Below are 15,161 nucleotides of genomic sequence, written 5' to 3'. Positions count from 1 at the left end.
AGTCAGCCCTCCTCCGTCCCCGCCAATGTCGAACCACCTCAGGTAGCGACACAGGGTCAAGTGCCTACGACGTGGGCAGAGTCACAGCGATGTATTCCTATTGATGTCGGCGGCCAGGTCCTGCATGGCGTTGCGTCGGAGCGACATGCGCCAGTGAATACGTTTGCGCCATCCATAGGATGAGCAGGGACGTCACCGTGGCCCGAACTCATCTCACTCGGCCCTCACTGCCTCGTGGTGTGTGGGAGGCATGAGCCACCCCGAGGAATATGCACCAACGCGGCGACCGACATAGTGGGAGGCTGCGGCGGGGCGGCCTGCAGAGCGGGGGTGGATAGACTTTGAGGCAGGGGTCGTGCTCACATGACTGGGTCCGGTGCATTGCTGTAACGTGCGTCTGGTGCTGCTTCGCACGACACGACGGGCCTTCGACAGGTCGAAGGCAGAGTGGTGTTTGAGCTCGCGCGTGGTATGGCTGCAAGGACACGTTGAGAGAAAAAAAAAACGAGATAAACGTGTCCTTTTCATGATGGAAACAACACCAAGAACAAAAACGAGACGACCTCGGCGCGAATGGCCCGTCGCGTGTTCCCGCCGCGCCGGGGCCGCGCGCTCCGCAGGGGGGCAGGGGCGCCGCCGCGCCCCCCGCTCAGCGCGGCCCAACCCTCACGAAAAATCACCCCTGCCCTCCCCCCCACCCACGCCAGCACACCCCCCGCGGCGCCCCGCCTCGCCTAGCCGCAGCCCCGCGGCGCGCTGCTGATGCGCTCGGCGAAGGACAGCGTGGCGTGCACCTCGGAGAGCATCACCGGCGCTTGGTGAGCAAAAAGCGACTGCGCCGCCGCACGCGTGCGCGGGCCTTTGCGGTCTTGCATGCTCGTCGGCAGCACCACCTCCGACACGCTGCACGGGCGCACGCACGCCAGCACCAGCAGCTTGCACGGCGCACCCAGCGCGGACTGCAGCAGCTGCGTCGTCTTGCATGTGCGGAACGGCACGTACGGCGACGCGGCACGCCAACGCCGCCACCACTGCGCCGCCGCCTCTTCCGCCACGCACTTGTCCATGAGTGTCAGGACGCGCCGGCGCAGCCCAATGCCGTCCCCGTGCTCGCCGCGCCGCACGGTGCCGAGCTTTGCGAAACGCGGCTGGAGAAAAACCGGTGGGCTGCGCGACAGCGTGACACCTGGGCGGCTCACCATCGCTCCCCAGCGCTGAACCAACGCGGCGGCCGCTAGGAGTGGCGTCCTGTCACCGCCACGCTGCCTCGCCGTCGTGTCTGCCTCGCCGTGGCCTTCACAGCAGGGATGTGCTCGCGCCAACGCCGCCAGCACCTCCGACACGGCGCTCAGGCTCGAGTGAATGTACTGTGTCTCCTTCAGCGCGTCGCCTGTGACGCCGTTGAGCTCGACACGCTCGCTGCCGGCGAAATCGGTGAAGAGCAGCTCCGCGACACAGGTCGGTGCTGGTGCAGCCGGCTGGGCGCTGGTTGCTGCTTCAGAGGGCGCCGCGAGTGCGGCACGCAAGAAATCGTAGCCCTTTGGCCTACCTGCAACACCCGTGGCGCCCGCAGACGCTACGGCGTTGCTGGTCGGCGCACCGATGCCCGCCGTCTCCCGCCCTGATACCACAGCAGTGGCAGACGTCCATTGCATCGCGACGCTCGATGCCATTGCTGGTATGACGGGTCGCTGCATCTTGACTCGGAAGCACAGGAAAAGATGGCTGCGGCTCGAGTGCGCCCCCCGAAGTGTGGCGGCGGTGCGGCGGCGGCAAAGGCCGAGCTGAATCGCCTGCAGCGCCTCTGTCGCCGAGCGCACCTCCATCTCACTTGCCTTGACGCGCCACTGAGGCTGCGCTGACTGCTGCTGAAACTGCAAGACGGTGCCTGGCACATCGCTGCCAGCGCTGCGTCCGTCGGTAGAGGGCGGCACCAGTTCCAACTGCAGCTCCGTCAGCTGCTCTGGGTTGTTGTTCTTGATGTGTGGGGCGGGCAGCCACCCGGCGTTCCAGCGAGGCCCCATCGCATGAGAAGACGCCTTGCCGCCGGGTTTAGTGGTATCTGCAACGCGCGGAGGAGGAGTGGGCAGTAAGTCGTACACGTGATCGTTGTACACCTCGTACATGGAGAAGACGATGGATTCCACCACTGGACCACCCGCCTTACCGTGCGGCGACTCGCTGCGCAGGTGCGCCGTCAGCCACGCCACTGCGCGCGGAAGCAGCCCGTCCTCCTCCTCGATCCCGGTCCACTCACGCCAGGCGCGCTCCTCTCGTGCGCGCCGCTCCGCACTCCGTTGCCGCTGCATCACAGCCTCGGTCTCAGTCAGGGACTCAAGCACGCGGGCCTCCCTCGCCGCGTCAGCGGGGTCAAGGCAGTGGGTAATACCTCGGCACTCCGGCACACCCACGGCAGTGATGCCGGCCGGCGCGCGGTCGACCCCGCCACCGCCACCAAAGCTAAAGTCAAAGCCGCCGAGCGCCCCAGCGCCAGCAGACTCACCGCTGGCGCGGCGGGATTGCGGCGGCAGCTGGCCGGCGCGGCGACCAAACAGCGCAAACGTCTTGCCACTGCCGACAGCGCCAAATGCCAAGACGGCAACGTGCTGTCCGGTGCGGCACATGTGCTCCAGCAGCGGCTGCAGTTGGTCCTCGAAGAGCCGCTGCTGCGACCCGGCGGCGGCGGCGGCGTCATAGGCCGCCCAGAGCGCGTAACGGCGACGCAGATCGCGGGACGGGTCGGTCACCTCCACCACACGACATGGGGCGGGCTTGTTGATTTGCTGGGAGCCGTGTGCAACAACCGACGAGCCCGCCAACACGCGGACTGCGTACCCTCCGTCGTGCTCCCTCGCCTCAGCGGACGCGAGCACCGACGCGGGCAGCCAGGGGCGCCTGCTTGGCGGTCTCAGCCGCGCCACCACCCGCAGACACCCGTTCATCTCCTCCGCCCTGCACCGCCGCACGTGTGCGTCCCACCGCAGTCGAGCCACCTCCGCCTCCTTCAGCATGTGTTGCTGCTGCAACGTCTGCAGGCGGGCCTTCTGGGTGTGGTAGTTGGCGATGGAGGATAGGCACTGAAGGGTGAGGGAGTCGCCCTCTTCCTCCAGCTCACGCAGCAGCGCGCTCGGCATGGGGTAGTGCGTGTCATGGAAGTGCAGCACACGCAGCCAGCAGCTAAGCAGATCGTCGCGATGCTCACCAAGTCGAGCACGCACGGCGTCCACCTCCGCAGCGGCGGCCTCCTCCTGGGCCTCTCGCAACGCACGCAGCCGGTCCGCCGACTCCTGCGCCCTCAGCCCTCCAAGGCGTGCTGTCAGCAGCGCCTTCTTCTCCCGCTGAAGCACCTGAGTGTGCTGCTGCAGACGTGTGAGAAGGCGTCGCTGCTCGGCGGCAGCGGCGGCGGCGATGGAGCTCCGCTGTCTGTCGTAGGTTGTCTGCGCAGTCAGCTCCAACGGGAGGGGTGATGGCAGTGGCGCTGACGTCTGCAGCTGCGAGTGCTCGGTAAGTGGCTCGGACAGGGCCGACGGCGGTTCAGCCCGTGTGCCCCGATCAGACGCGGCGGCATCGGGCAATGCGGCGGGCACAAAAACGGACGTGGAGAGCGCCGGCGACAGTTCAGCCGAGGGTGCTGCGCGGCTTGGGTGGGGCGGGGTAGATGAAGGCCTGTCGGTGGCCGCTGCAGAGGCGCGAGACGCGCCAGGTGACAGCGACTCCTCGGTGGCTGCAGATGAGCTTTGGCTAAAGGCTGGGGACGTAAAGACGGTGGAGGGGTGCGGCAACGACGTTGATGATGTAGAGAACGTCGCGCGTGCACCAGCAGCAGAGGGCGTCTCTTCTCTCACAGCCGTATCGCTCTGAGGTACCCGTGAACGCTCGTCGATGAAGCTGTATGTGCCGATCCTCTCGTACAGAGACGGCTGTCTGTCGTTGACGGTGCCTAGGCTCGGCATCTGCTCTATGGAAAATATCGTCTCGCCTCCTGGCGACCGCGTAGACACAGAGGCGCTGTCACGCCTGCTCGGCACCGACGGCGCAGTGGCTGGCGGTGGCGACGAGAGTATCAGCTGCCTCGACACGGCGTGGTCCTCCGGCGAGGCCGACAGTATGGCTGCGCCCCGCGGCCTCGGCTCGGTGGATGTTGCCGCTCCACAGGTGGGCGCGAGCGTGTGCTGCGAAGCACTGTCGCAAGTGTCAGTCGTATCGTCGCCGCCGCGCACAAAACTACTGTTGGAAGATGCACCTCTCGTGCGACGTGGAGGCAGGCGCCTCGACGGAGACGGCACTGCTGTCGCTGTCGCGGTGGATTGCGTTAGTGAGAGTTTTTCTTCTTCATCAAGGCCTCTATTCACTGCCTTCAGCGCAGACTGGTGTGCTCTCGTGGCACCGATGGCGGAGGATGAGTGCAGTGGCATCTCCTGCTCTGATGGCAGCGCCACGGACGAAAACAGCGACGATGACGACGACGAGTGATGCAGCGAGTCGGCAGAACCGTGGTGCACCTCCACCACTGCGCCGTTTGGCAGTGTCACAACATCGCTGTAGTCAAGTGGAACGCCATCACGCAGGAGCAGCAGCGGGCGCAACTGCGCCGCCGAGTCTCCCGTGTCGGTGTTAGGTGAAGCCAGGAGTAGGTTGCGCACGGTGCACTGCAGTGCGCGGTGCGTCACAGACGTCATGGGATGGAAGGGACCTCTTAAGGCCACCGTGATGTGGTAGTGATCGCCACGCGCCGCATCCACTACGTAGATGTCGCCCTGGTATGCGGCGCGATCCGGTGCGCTGGAACTGGTGTGACTTAGCATTGCTGCAGCCAAAGCACGGGGACTTTCCGGTGATGGTGATCGGGCACCCCCCAGTCGACGTAGGTGGTGTGTGCTGCTGCTCCGGCTGCCGCTGCTGCCCTGCGAACTGTATGGTGTAGTACGCATTGGGGGGGGGGGGGGGGGGGCTGCAGGAACTCAGCCTCTCCTGCTCGAACAGTCCCGGCAAACAAACAAAGCAACGGTGTCAACACGCCCAAGAACGATAGGCGGGTTGCGTATCGAGCGGTGACGACGAAGGGTATATGAAGAGGGTAGAGAGAGCCCCTGGTAAGAGTGGATGCGGTGAAAGCGCTCGCTGACGTGGACAAGGGGAGGGGCGCCTGTGTTTGTGTGTGTGGAGAGGAAGAGGGGCGGGGGGAGGGGGTGCACACGAAGGGCGGGGAGAGAGGATTCGATTGACAGACCCCGGTGATGGCAGGCAAGATGCAGCAGCGATGCTGCCAGGTCACTGTGTGGGTGTGTGGGTGAAGGAGGAGTGGGTATAATGACTAGAGGTAGTGTGGGGAGTGTGGAGAAGTGATGCGGGTGACCCTCGTCCTCTTGCACACCTCCTCAAGAGTTCCCTCTTCGCGTGTGCTCAACCACTGTACTGCTTGTGTCCCCTGTTAGACAAGATGCTTGAAGGTCTATGCGAATGTATAAGGTGCATGCGCACGGCACTCTGGAAGGAGAGGGCAAGTCAACCGTCGACGACCAGTAAGTAAGGACAAGAGAGAATGAGGAGAGTGTGTGAGAAGAGAGGGGGTGGAGAACGCGCGCTGTCCGCTGCTGCCGGCCACGCTGCACGTATGGGCCTACAATGGCAGCTAAGCAGCGCAAAGCGAGCGTGTGTGCGAGCGCTGTGGGACGCCGTCAGCCCTCACGCCCGCCATCACCCTTCCCCGCTCTCCCTGAAAAGGCGTACACCTCCCTCAGCTGCGGCCTTGACGATGCACACCGTGTGTTGGCTGGTGATGAGAGCACTCTTCGTCACCAACACCACACCAAAGTGCTGCTCTGTGGGGCGTGTATGGGTGTGGGGAAACTGAAAAAAAAGGAGAGCATGTTTGATATGAAAGAGAACACACAACAATGAAGGAGAAACCAAAGCATCCGCGAAGAGAGAACGAGGAGAGAGACAGACGTCCCATCACTCCATCATCGCCATCATCATCATTTGCAGCCCTCTCTGTCTCTCTGTGCGCTGTCTATGGAACGTGAAAGCAAAACTGTTAAACAATAGAAAGGAAAGGCGGACGGCCAAACGCACGTACACCCGTGCGCGCGCACGACAGCGATACGCCTCGATACAGCAACAAGAAGATAGACGCACCTACTCTCCAGGAGAAAAAGCGAAAGGGGAGGAAGCGACGTACAGTGGAGGTGGCCACAACTCACCAACCCTCCCCTCCTCTCTCGTGCACGCACGCACACACACACACACACACACACACACAGCTCTTATCACAGAGTCTCTTCATTGCGTGTGTGTGGAGGGGGGTATGGGCTCTTCAGCTCTGAATACATACTACATACATGCGCAGGTGAGTTTCCTCGCCATCATCTAAACCACCGCTCCGCACGCCCTTTACCACTTTTGTAAGCGAGGATAGGAGGGGGAGGGGACATGTATGGGTGTCGCTCCCTAGCCCCGCCCCATCAAATTATGGGCGGGGCACACCTGCGCGCAGAGAAGCAGTGAGTGTGAGAGGCGCATGCATAGCCTCAGGGAAAGAGAAACAAGGGCCACAGCGCCCATCAGCCGCTCTCTCCCACTCTTCCTCAGCGCTTACACGCACACATGATTCACACGAACAGCAACAGCGGTTCTCCTCTTCTCACTTAATTGGCCACCACCACAACGTGCCTCGCGACACCGACACACAGCATGCAGGTAGAGTGGTGAGTGCACGTAGCCAGGAGAGTATGCGCGCACCTACACACACCGGCATCCGACTTGAAATGCACTTACGCGCCTGTTTCAGCGTGGAGAAGAGAGACTCGTGCTGCCTCGCTTCGCGACTTCGCTCCTGACGAGCGCAAAAAAAAAAAAGAAACAAATGTATGAAGGGCAGTCAGACACGCACACACACACACACACGCATGCGCGCGCGTGCACGCTCAACCGCGAAAGAAACTCTGTAGAGCGACGACAAAATAAGTGGTGAAGCATCCGCCACGCCAACGTCAACGACAATGCCCAAAAATCAAAGAGAGAGAGATGAAGCAGGAAAATCGCCCCCAAAGCACCTCCTCTAGAGAAACAGAGCGAGAAGCAAACGGGGGTTCCAATACACCCGAGAAGAGAGAGGAAGGACCGAAGAGGCACGTCGTTCAGTGAAAGAACGAAACCCGAAGAGCGCACGGACATGAAGATATGTGGTGAATGATGATCCTAGCGGAGCAGGCGAGGGAGAGGGACGGGTGAGCGAGAACAATTAAGAGACAGAAGAGGGGAGAGAGAGGGGGGGGGAAAAGAAGTGCGACATCACCTTCTCCCTCACCCGCCCATCCTCTCTCCGCTGTTGCGCTGCATTTGACCTCCGCACAGCGCGCGGTGAGCCGCGGCTATGAGCCAGCGGAGGTAGTGCGGAAAAAAAAAGGGCAAAAGAGAGACACACAACAGCGGCAACAAACAACGACAAAATAGGGCCCACGCTCGCAGTGAAGAAACGAAGAAAACACCCAAAAAAAAAAACGCCAACGACACCAACGCGGCGGCGCGAAAGTGAGACGAGGTGAGGCGTGCTGGCAGTGGAGGGGGCTCGCACAGACACACACAGTAGACGGCATTCCTCAAACCAACTCACGATAACAAATTTGCTCTCTCTCTCTTTCCTCTTCGCTTCTCGTTTGTCAGGGAGGGAGAACGCGTGGGAACACAAATGCAGCGGGCGCACATGGAGAGGAGGAGGGGGGGCCTCCACCTTCCCTCGCTCCCCTCTTTTTCTGGCACGCCACATGCAAGGACGCCGTCCCGGCTCCATCAGTAGTCGTTTCATGACCGCCTCAGCGCCCTTCCCTCGGCCTGCAAGCGGGTGTGAACGTCCTCCACCTCCTCAGCGCCGCCCAAGGCGGTCATTGCTGTTGTCGAGGTCTCCAGGCGGGCCATCCAGATGCGGCAGTGAAAGCGCGAGAAGAGCGACGGCAGCAGAGGACGGAAGTCGACGCGGGTGGGGCTCTCGTAGTAGAAGGTGAGCTTCGCCTTGTTGAACTGATATACCGCCGCCACCACCTTCACCGGCAGCCCAAGACGTGCGGCCGCCTCGCGGCACGGCTCCAACGTTGACTCCGCCTCCTTGACATCAGCGTACAGCCAGCGGTACTCCTCCTCCGCTGTGGCTAGTCGCAGCACGGGTGCGGGGCGGTCCTTACGGGTGAGCGGCGACGTCGCCGAGGCCATTGTGGCCAGTGTGCCGGCAGCCTCGTCGCCATCCAGCACATCGCACTGCACGACGCGGCCCATGTCAATGCCGCGGTCCTCCTCGAACAGAACGCAGACCCCTCGCTTCAGTATCGTGGACGAGACGGCCGTGACAAGGCGCTGCATGTGGCCCTCGATCACCACCGCGTAGCTGGTCGTCTGCACCGCCGGCGCTTGAGACTCAGCCGCAGAAGCAGTGGCAGCGCACGCGACAGTCACGTTGGCCCCTGCGGAAGTGGCGTTGACAGACCCCTGCTTCGCGCCACGGCGCTGGGAGCGTGGTACCGGCATCCTCCCTGCAGCCTCAGCCGAGGTGAAGGACGCCGGGGACGACAGCGGCAGCGGGGCCTGTGACGTAGCGGTCGCCACCTTTGCACCCGCTGCGTTGCCGCTGTTGCGCGCACTCTCTCCGCGTTGAGATGAAATGGACTCAAGACAGCTTGCAAGCGATCGCTGCGCGCCCTTCGCCGTTACCGCAGCCTCCGCAGCACTGTGATGATACCGCGACGCCTCCGATGTGCTCATCGTCTTCGTGGTCGCAGACAACTCGCCGTGATGTGAGCCGGGCGTGTTCGGTGTGTGGATGATGGTGGTAATGTTTCGACTCGGGGCATTCTTGGACGCGCTAGGGCGGGCCGACGGGACCCGCTCATCCTCAGGCGTCTTGAAGGTGGTGGATGTGGTGGCTGCAGCACCCGTCTCACCAAACGCGGCGTTGTGGATGCCAGACTTCTGCGGTGTGACGGCAGCAGCAGCGGACGAGGAGGCCTGCCCCTTGGCGTTGTTTGTGTGCATCTGTGCAATAAGCTGCATCATGGCGCGCTGGAGGTGGGCGTCGCTGCTGCTGCTGCTGCTGTGATTATGATGGACTATGTGGGTGGGACGTGTCGGCTCGCTCATGCCGGACTCAGAGTTGGCAACAACGCTGTCCTCATGTGACAAGGAGCGGCGGTGCGCGCGGGCGGTGGATGCGTCGCTGGAGACAGGCGCAGCCGCCGCGAACGGAGACCCCTCAGCCGCCAGCACCTTCGCAGGTGTCGCTGTTGGGGTCACAGTGTCGCTGCGGCGCCCCTCGTCATTGTTGTCGTCGCCGCAAGCAGACAGGCCGCGGCGCGTGGTGCCGGTGAGTCCCATAACGGACCCTGTCCGGCTGTCCTCTGCGCGCTCACCCGTACTCGCCAAACAGGTGTGCAAGCGCTTCACCACGGATGCAGTGCCGTCGATGCTGGGCGTGACGGGCATTCGCTCCTTGTTACTGTTGCCAGTGCCAGCAGTCGCCGTGGACACCGTGGATGGGCGGCGCTTTGGTGTCTCGTGTGTGGTTGTCCCTGCCTCGCTCGCCGTGGCCATCGTGGACGCAGATGTGTGGTGCTGGGCCGTCGCGGTCGGCTTGGCGGTGGCGGCGTCGCTCGCGTCCTTATTGGCGGGGTGCTGAGTGAAAGATGCCTCATTTGTGCTCAGAGCTGCGGCGGTGGTAGCAGAAACCCGCTCGTGGCGCACATGCTCAGACTCGGTGTACCGCTGAGAGCGTTCCGCGAGCTGAGCGTCTTGGCTTGCTAGGACAGCCGCGGTGATTGCCGAGACACGGCGTTGTGAGGCCCGCTGGCTGGCTGAGTAGGGTGTCTGGCGCACCCTCTGCGCCTCTGTCTCCTCCCTCTCCACAGCCAGCGTCAACGGGGACGGCGGCACCGCAGCGGAGGCGAGAATGATCGCCGGCGCCTGTGGGATTTCGGCCTCTCCGCGGCAGCCATCGAAAGCCTCACTGAGCCGGTCAGCGTCGTCGAAGTCGAGTTGATCCTGCAACAACGCGAAGGGGGTCATGGAGGTGGTGCCGGTGGCAATGTCGATGAACTGCGAGTAGAACACCGGAACCGACGGACCGTACACGGCGTTGGCGCTTGACGGCGCCGTGACTGCAGCCTTGCGCGTCGCACAGCACTGCTGCGGCTCTGAGTGGGTGTGTGACGGAACAGCTGCCGTCCCCGCACCGACGGCAGAGGTGGTCGCGGCGGCGTGCGACACGCACGGATCGGTGTGCGGAGTGTGCAGCGCGGAAGCGGCAGCGGCAGCGGCGGCAGCGGCAGCAGCAGCGGTTGCCCTCGCGTATGCGCCGCGCAGTTGATGAGACGACTGTGCAGAAGGCGCAGAGGTGCCCGTGGTGTTTGATGCGATGGAGGCAAAGGTGGCACCAGCGGGCAACAGGTCAAGATTTGCAACTGAGGAAGGGAGGGTGGGTGACATTGCGGTAGCGGGATGCCCTGCATTCAGCGAGGACGCGAAGGCGAGCGGGGAGAAGAGGGAGCTGCCGCCGTATGTGCTGTCCATGTGCATCAGCGGGGACGTGGTCGTGGAAAAGGAGAAAACGCTGTGGGTAGAGGCGGCGACGTCGTCGTCAGCATTGCCGCACTGCTCTTGCCCCAAGTACTGGTACGGTATGAAGGCTGGAGAGGACGCGTTAAGCGTACGCGTTGACGATAACGACAACGGCTTACGCTGCAGCAGCGCATCCTCTCCAGCCTTCTGCTGACGCCGCGCAGACGACCACCTCGGGTCGCTGATGTGCCGCTTCTGGGGCTCAGTTTCTGTTCTGTCGTCCTCCTCGGTGACGGTGGTGCCCTTCTGCGTGATTTCCACTCGCGGTACAGCCGTGCGACGTCCGCTGGGATTGCCGCCCTCGTACCGCCGGGTGTGGTGCGTGCTGCCACTACCAGCGCCAGCGCTTGCGTTGGCTGATTTGAGCGGCATGCCGCCTCTCCCCTTCTTCCCAAACGGCAGTGTGTGTGTGTGTGTGTGTGTGTGTGCGTGCGTGTGTGGGTGTGTCTATGAATGCCTCTCTCTTACTCTTTCGTTGGTGGTGTGCTGCAGGGGAATAAAGCGAGGTTGTGAGTGTGAGAGAGCGAATACGTCTATGCAGCTGAAAAAAAAATAGCAAAACGTGTGTGGGTGGGTGGGTGTGTGTGTCTCTGTGGGTGTGTGGGGGGGATGAGCCCAGCAGGGGCGTGGAAAAAGAAAGTAGGGAAGGGGGAGAGGGCGCTGGTGTAGTCGGAGAAACCCCCGTTAGCGCCCCTCCTTGGCTTCTTTTCCCTTCAGTCGAATCTGAGCTTCCGTGTGGGTGCAAGTGGGTTGGAATGTGTCTATGCTGAGATGTATGTATGTGCGTGTATGCGTCTCTGAACTGGGCTTGCGTGCGGGGGGTGGGGTGGGGTGGGTGGGGGGTATGATCTATGCGTGCGCACGTGCGTGTGACGTGTCGTGGCCTCTTGTAACGTAGACAGAGGGGCAGCACGTGCGCGTGTGCAGTAGGGTGTGCTGGTGTCGGTGGGTGCTCACACCGACACGTCGGACTGAGTGCGGAAGATAAGAAGCTCAAGAACACGAGCAGAGAGAGAGAGAGACGACAGATGCAAAGCCGTGCGTCAAGTCTGTGTACTTGAGGGTGTTGGGCCTCTGCATATGTAGGTGCGTGTGACGTGCGTGCGCTGAAGAAAAATGAACAACAGGGGAGAGAGTCCACATGTACCCTCACAGGAACAGCGAGCGACATGGCGAGGCAGACACGTGGAGGGGGGGGGAGGGGGAGAGAAAGTAGCAGTAGTGAGAAGCGGGGAAGGGAGGGAGGGAGGGAAAGGGAGGAGAGGTTGGGGTGCGCCTAGCGACGACTGAAGTGAGATCCGGTGGCGATGGTGGCAACAGCTCAACATCAGTAAGTGCAGCCGCATCGGTGAGGGTGAAGTTGCGTTCCAGCACCACCAGTGCTCGCGCTTCGTGGGCGCCTGCAATACAGTAGGCATACACACACACACACACACACACGTGGGGACAGGTGCAAGTAGAAAGCGGAAAGAGGGCTGACTTACCTGCTTCAGCCGACGATGCACACAAAGAGCGACGCACAAGCACACATGCGTGCGGCGCTCCCCCGCACGTGGGGTAGCACTGCAGCGACCTAAACAAAGGAGGTGTGTGGGTGTGTGTGGGTGTGGGTGGGTGTGTGTGTAACCAGCCAGGGGAAAGAGAGGGAAAGCAGAAGCACGCGGCAGAAGCTCATGACGCCAACGCTGCTGCTCACTCCCCTTCCCCAATCTCTGATCCCACCTCCATTGCTGTCCGGCACTAACTCCCTTCCGTCTCGTCACACATGCACAACGGTGTGTCTCTTGGGTAAGGCTCCGACCCAATACTACGGCACTCCACTCCTTCCTCGTCGACATGCACTTGGCGGCTTCCTCGGTGGAGTGCCAAGCGCCTGCACAACAGCGACAGTGGCCAAACAGCGAGCGCAGGATAGAGCACAAAGGGGCCGGCAAAAGAGGGCGCACGCGCACACGTCCACACCGAGAGACAGACAGAGGAGTAGACGGGAGAAAGAGGAAGGCAGATGATGGAGATGGCGCCATCTACAAGGGCACCAACAGGCACACCTCTCTCCCCTCGCTCGCTCACTCACTCCTGTCACGCACGTCGTCACATCACTCCATGGTAGTGCAGCTGTCGGCGAGTTTATGCATCATTACACGTTATGTTTACCCTTTACGTCCTCTCGACCATTCAAAGGCTGGCAGACCCAAATTGTCGACTGCTCGAAGACACCAACGCCCGGGGACAGGCACGCACGCGCACGCATTAGCAAGCAGAGAGTCGCTGCTAAGAACAGCGACTCTCGGAAGAAGGGAAACGTGAAAAGGCGACAACCAAGGTCCATCGTCTCGCGGGGCCTTAATCCCATTCCCCTGTCCCCACCTCGCCCTGTCCTCTCCTCTGCCCTACTCTTCGCTCTCCATTGCCTCTACGCGCATGCGCTTTGTGGCGGGGCTGCTCTGGTCCTTCGTGCCTTTCGCCATCACCGCCGCGCGCACGTCGGCGAACTCGTACGGGCGTCTCAGCAGCGCGAGCACCTCGGCAGCCAACGTGTCCTCCGATATGGTCGGCCGCATTGCCGGTGGCATCCCCACAGGAGCGGTGGGCGGCGCGCCACAGAGCATCGTCACACGCTTCGCCGTCACCGCCACGGTCGCGCTAAACCGCGCCGTCACGTAGCCGTGCTTCGTGCGCAGCGGGGGGAGCTTGTCCACCACGCCCGCCTTCTGCAGCACGTGGATGCCGAGCCTCCCTTTCAGCGGGTTCGCGAGGCTCTTGAAGTGAAAGGGGAAACAGAAATGTGCGTTGGTGATCTCCTGCAGCGTCTCATTCGCCTGCTTCACCCGCGCGTCCGCGGCGAAGTCGGCAGGGGTGCGACGGAACATCGTCACGGGCTTCTCAGCTAGCGTGATACGGTAGCTGTCATAGTTAGTGAAGGCGACGTCGAGGCACCACACCTGATGCGCATCCACCTCGCAGTCCCCCACGTCCTGGTGCGGGTCCCTGCTCGTCACGCGACGCGCAATGATACAGTCGATGCTATCCGGGACCCACCGTTTGCTGCGGCTCGACAGCACGCCCTCCACCGCCTGCACACCGTAGTGATGCCCCACAGCCGCGATCAGGTCGGTGATGTCGGCGTTGAGTGCGCCAGGACGGAGCGCGTGTATCATCGCAAGCAGCGCTACGCGAGCCGCTTCGATAACGTTGCCAGCGGCCGTCCGCGACGACGACATCCCTGTCATGCCGCTGCTCTTCTTCGGCGCCTCCTCCTCGTCGCTCTCCATAGCTGTGGGAGCCGCTCTCGTGGTAACGACGACGGTGCGTGCGGCGCTCACTGGGTATCCGTCGAGGTGGCAGCCGACGTGCAGCTTCACGACATCGCCGTCCTTCAAGATGGTGCCGTCCTCCACGCGGTACGGGCTGTCGTTGCAGAGTATCTCGTTCACAGACACGTTCGTCGGATACGAGATGCCGCGCGCCAGCCGCTTTCCAGCCGCGTCTTTGGTCTTTACGAACAGCCCCTTCAGTCGGCTCGCGATCTCCTCGTCGCCTGCGTCACACAGTGTCTTTGTGTTCGCGCCGGGTACGCACGCCGCTGCGAGCTGATCCAGCACGGCATCGACAACGCGGCCGCACTCCTTATACTTGGTCATGGTCGTGGCGTTCATGACGGTCTCCTCTTCATCCTCGCTGGCCTCCATGGCGTCATTGAACTGCTTCTCGAGGTCTTCCAGGTTGCGGCGAAAGGCGGTGGACTGCGAACGAGTGCCGGCACTGCGTATGGCGGTGCAACGGCGGCCGTCAACTGACTTTTTCTTGGTTGCCGCACCCGTCGTGGTTGCCTTCGCAGCGACGGTGGTTGTGCCCGTTACAGCGAGGGACAACGACGGCGCGCGACGCTGGCGCATCACTTTGAGAGTCTTGCGTGATACCTCAGCCGCCGCGTCAGACGACGACGACGACGCCTCGGCGCTGCCGTTGTGGCCCGCCTTGACCGCCTCACGCGCATTCATGTTCTTCTTCAGCGCGTGCAGAGACATGGAACGGGACCGCTTCATCCGCAGCGTGGGACGGCCGCTCTTGCTGCGGGTGGCACTGTACCCGCGGCCCATCCTTTGCGCAGGCGACTACCCTTGTCAAGACTCTCGGGACCACTCAAAGGTGAAGGAAGCGCAGGTACGAGTCTGCGCACAGGCGCTGCCGGTGTTGGTAGGAGCCTGCACAGTAAGGAGGGGGGGAAGGGAAGAGAGAGCGTGACTCTCGCATACACTGGGGCGTCATCACGCAGGCGAGGATTTCACATCAAGGCGGCACGCACAGATGCACACGCATGCATGCACATGGCGTAGATGGGTGGTTGTGGTGTGTGGATGTGGGTGGAAAGAAGAAAGGGGGGAAGGGTCAAGATAGACACCCGACATAGAAAGAGGTGGAAGGAGAGAAACAGGGGAAACGTCGTGAGCCAGCGAAGATACACCGCCAGTGAGCTCGCATGAGATACAATGAAGCACAGAAGAACGCGCGTTGCTGTTCTTGTGTCTGTCGGCGGAGAAGAGATAGAGGGCGAGTCG

At 62.4% G+C, this 15,161-nt stretch overlaps 3 protein-coding genes across 3 annotated transcripts, besides 1 other annotated feature; all 3 read right to left on the bottom strand.

Moving 5' to 3' along the window:
- Positions 1-502: part of a repeat region that runs on past the window's edge.
- Positions 503-734: 232 nt separating this feature from the next.
- Positions 735-4,805, bottom strand: LPMP_130590 (kinesin, putative; the record flags this gene model as incomplete). Its single annotated transcript, XM_010698839.1, has 1 exon — positions 735-4,805. One exon carries the CDS (start codon positions 4,803-4,805, stop codon positions 735-737), a length of 4,071 nt encoding a protein of 1,356 aa, XP_010697141.1.
- A 2,998-nt stretch (positions 4,806-7,803) lies between these two features.
- Positions 7,804-10,974, bottom strand: LPMP_130580 (hypothetical protein; the record flags this gene model as incomplete). The annotated part of the gene is made up of 1 exon (XM_010698838.1): positions 7,804-10,974. The coding sequence occupies one exon, from the start codon at positions 10,972-10,974 to the stop codon at positions 7,804-7,806; it is 3,171 nt and encodes a 1,056-aa protein (XP_010697140.1).
- A 2,018-nt stretch (positions 10,975-12,992) lies between these two features.
- Positions 12,993-14,702, bottom strand: LPMP_130570 (peptidase M24-like protein; the record flags this gene model as incomplete). The annotated part of the gene is made up of 1 exon (XM_010698837.1): positions 12,993-14,702. One exon carries the CDS (start codon positions 14,700-14,702, stop codon positions 12,993-12,995), a length of 1,710 nt encoding a protein of 569 aa, XP_010697139.1.
- Between the last annotated feature and the right edge of the window lie 459 nt (positions 14,703-15,161).

The sequence above is a fragment of the Leishmania panamensis genome (genome assembly GCF_000755165.1).
Source record: "Leishmania panamensis strain MHOM/PA/94/PSC-1 chromosome 13 sequence".
In the NCBI taxonomy this organism is placed as follows: domain Eukaryota; phylum Euglenozoa; class Kinetoplastea; order Trypanosomatida; family Trypanosomatidae; genus Leishmania; species Leishmania panamensis.
The sequence above is the reverse complement of the archived record's forward strand: the minus strand, read 5'-3'. Positions and strand labels throughout refer to the sequence as shown.